We start from the raw sequence: 784 nt of genomic DNA, 5'->3' as shown, positions 1-784 counted from the left end.
GGGACAGCTTCCAGGTAGAGGATGCAAGAAATCATTTCTCTTTCTCCTTCCATCCCTTTCCCCAACCCCCACATCCCTGGCTTCTATCTCTCAAATTATTTGTCATAAAAACCAGTCAGAGATCTGATTAGAGAAGGATAGCTTTGTAAGAAGGAGTGACTGAGCTAGGATTCAGACCAAGAGACTCTGGGTGTTCTAAGGGATCATGTTAATAAGTCAGTTATCTGTGAATTCATTTGGTGTAAGAATTCCCTCCTTCAATGATAAAAATCAAAATCACAGAATTTTAAAGTTGGGAGGGATCACAATGACCATCCAATCGAACTCAAATACATTGAGTCCATCTGTAACTTAGTAAAGAATCTTAGATACTCACCTAAGGCTTGGAGAGTTTAGTCAGTTTTAGAGAGTTTTTTTAGCATGGTCACCCAGCTAGTAAGAGTTAGAGACAAGATTCAAACCCAGGGCCCCCTGACTCCAAATCCAGCACTCTACACTTGGTATTGCTGCCTTTCTAAGCATGTTTCTAGGAAATGTTCACCAGGAAGGAATGAATCCTGGCTAATAATTCTTTGCTAATATTTTAGACAATAAGAGACTATAATATATCCATGCTCAATTCATACCAAGATTTCTAAGTGAAATTATAAGTTTCACTTGAACAGTATACTTAGTTTCTCCATATGACCTTCCCCCACCTCCCTCCCTCCCCCCTCTCCTCTCCTTTCCTCTCTTCCCTCTTCTCTTCTCTTCTCTTCTCTTCTCTTCTCTTCTCTTCTCTTCT

The 784-nt window shown here is 40.2% G+C and overlaps 1 protein-coding gene across 1 annotated transcript in view; it reads left to right on the top strand.

The window, feature by feature from the left end:
- SLC1A2 (solute carrier family 1 member 2) overlaps positions 1 to 784 on the top strand; it is a 173882-nt gene that overhangs the window by 128021 nt on the left and 45077 nt on the right. The window contains exon 6 of the mRNA XM_069091092.1: positions 2 to 14. Coding sequence (XP_068947193.1) covers positions 2 to 14 — 13 coding nt within the window. The remainder of the gene's footprint in view (position 1; positions 15 to 784) is intronic.

This window comes from Petaurus breviceps, unplaced genomic scaffold (assembly GCF_028583685.1).
Source record: "Petaurus breviceps papuanus isolate PSGF00001 unplaced genomic scaffold, PetGlider_PUasm1.0 188, whole genome shotgun sequence".
NCBI classification, from domain to species: domain Eukaryota; kingdom Metazoa; phylum Chordata; class Mammalia; order Diprotodontia; family Petauridae; genus Petaurus; species Petaurus breviceps.
The sequence above is the reverse complement of the archived record's forward strand: the minus strand, read 5'-3'. Positions and strand labels throughout refer to the sequence as shown.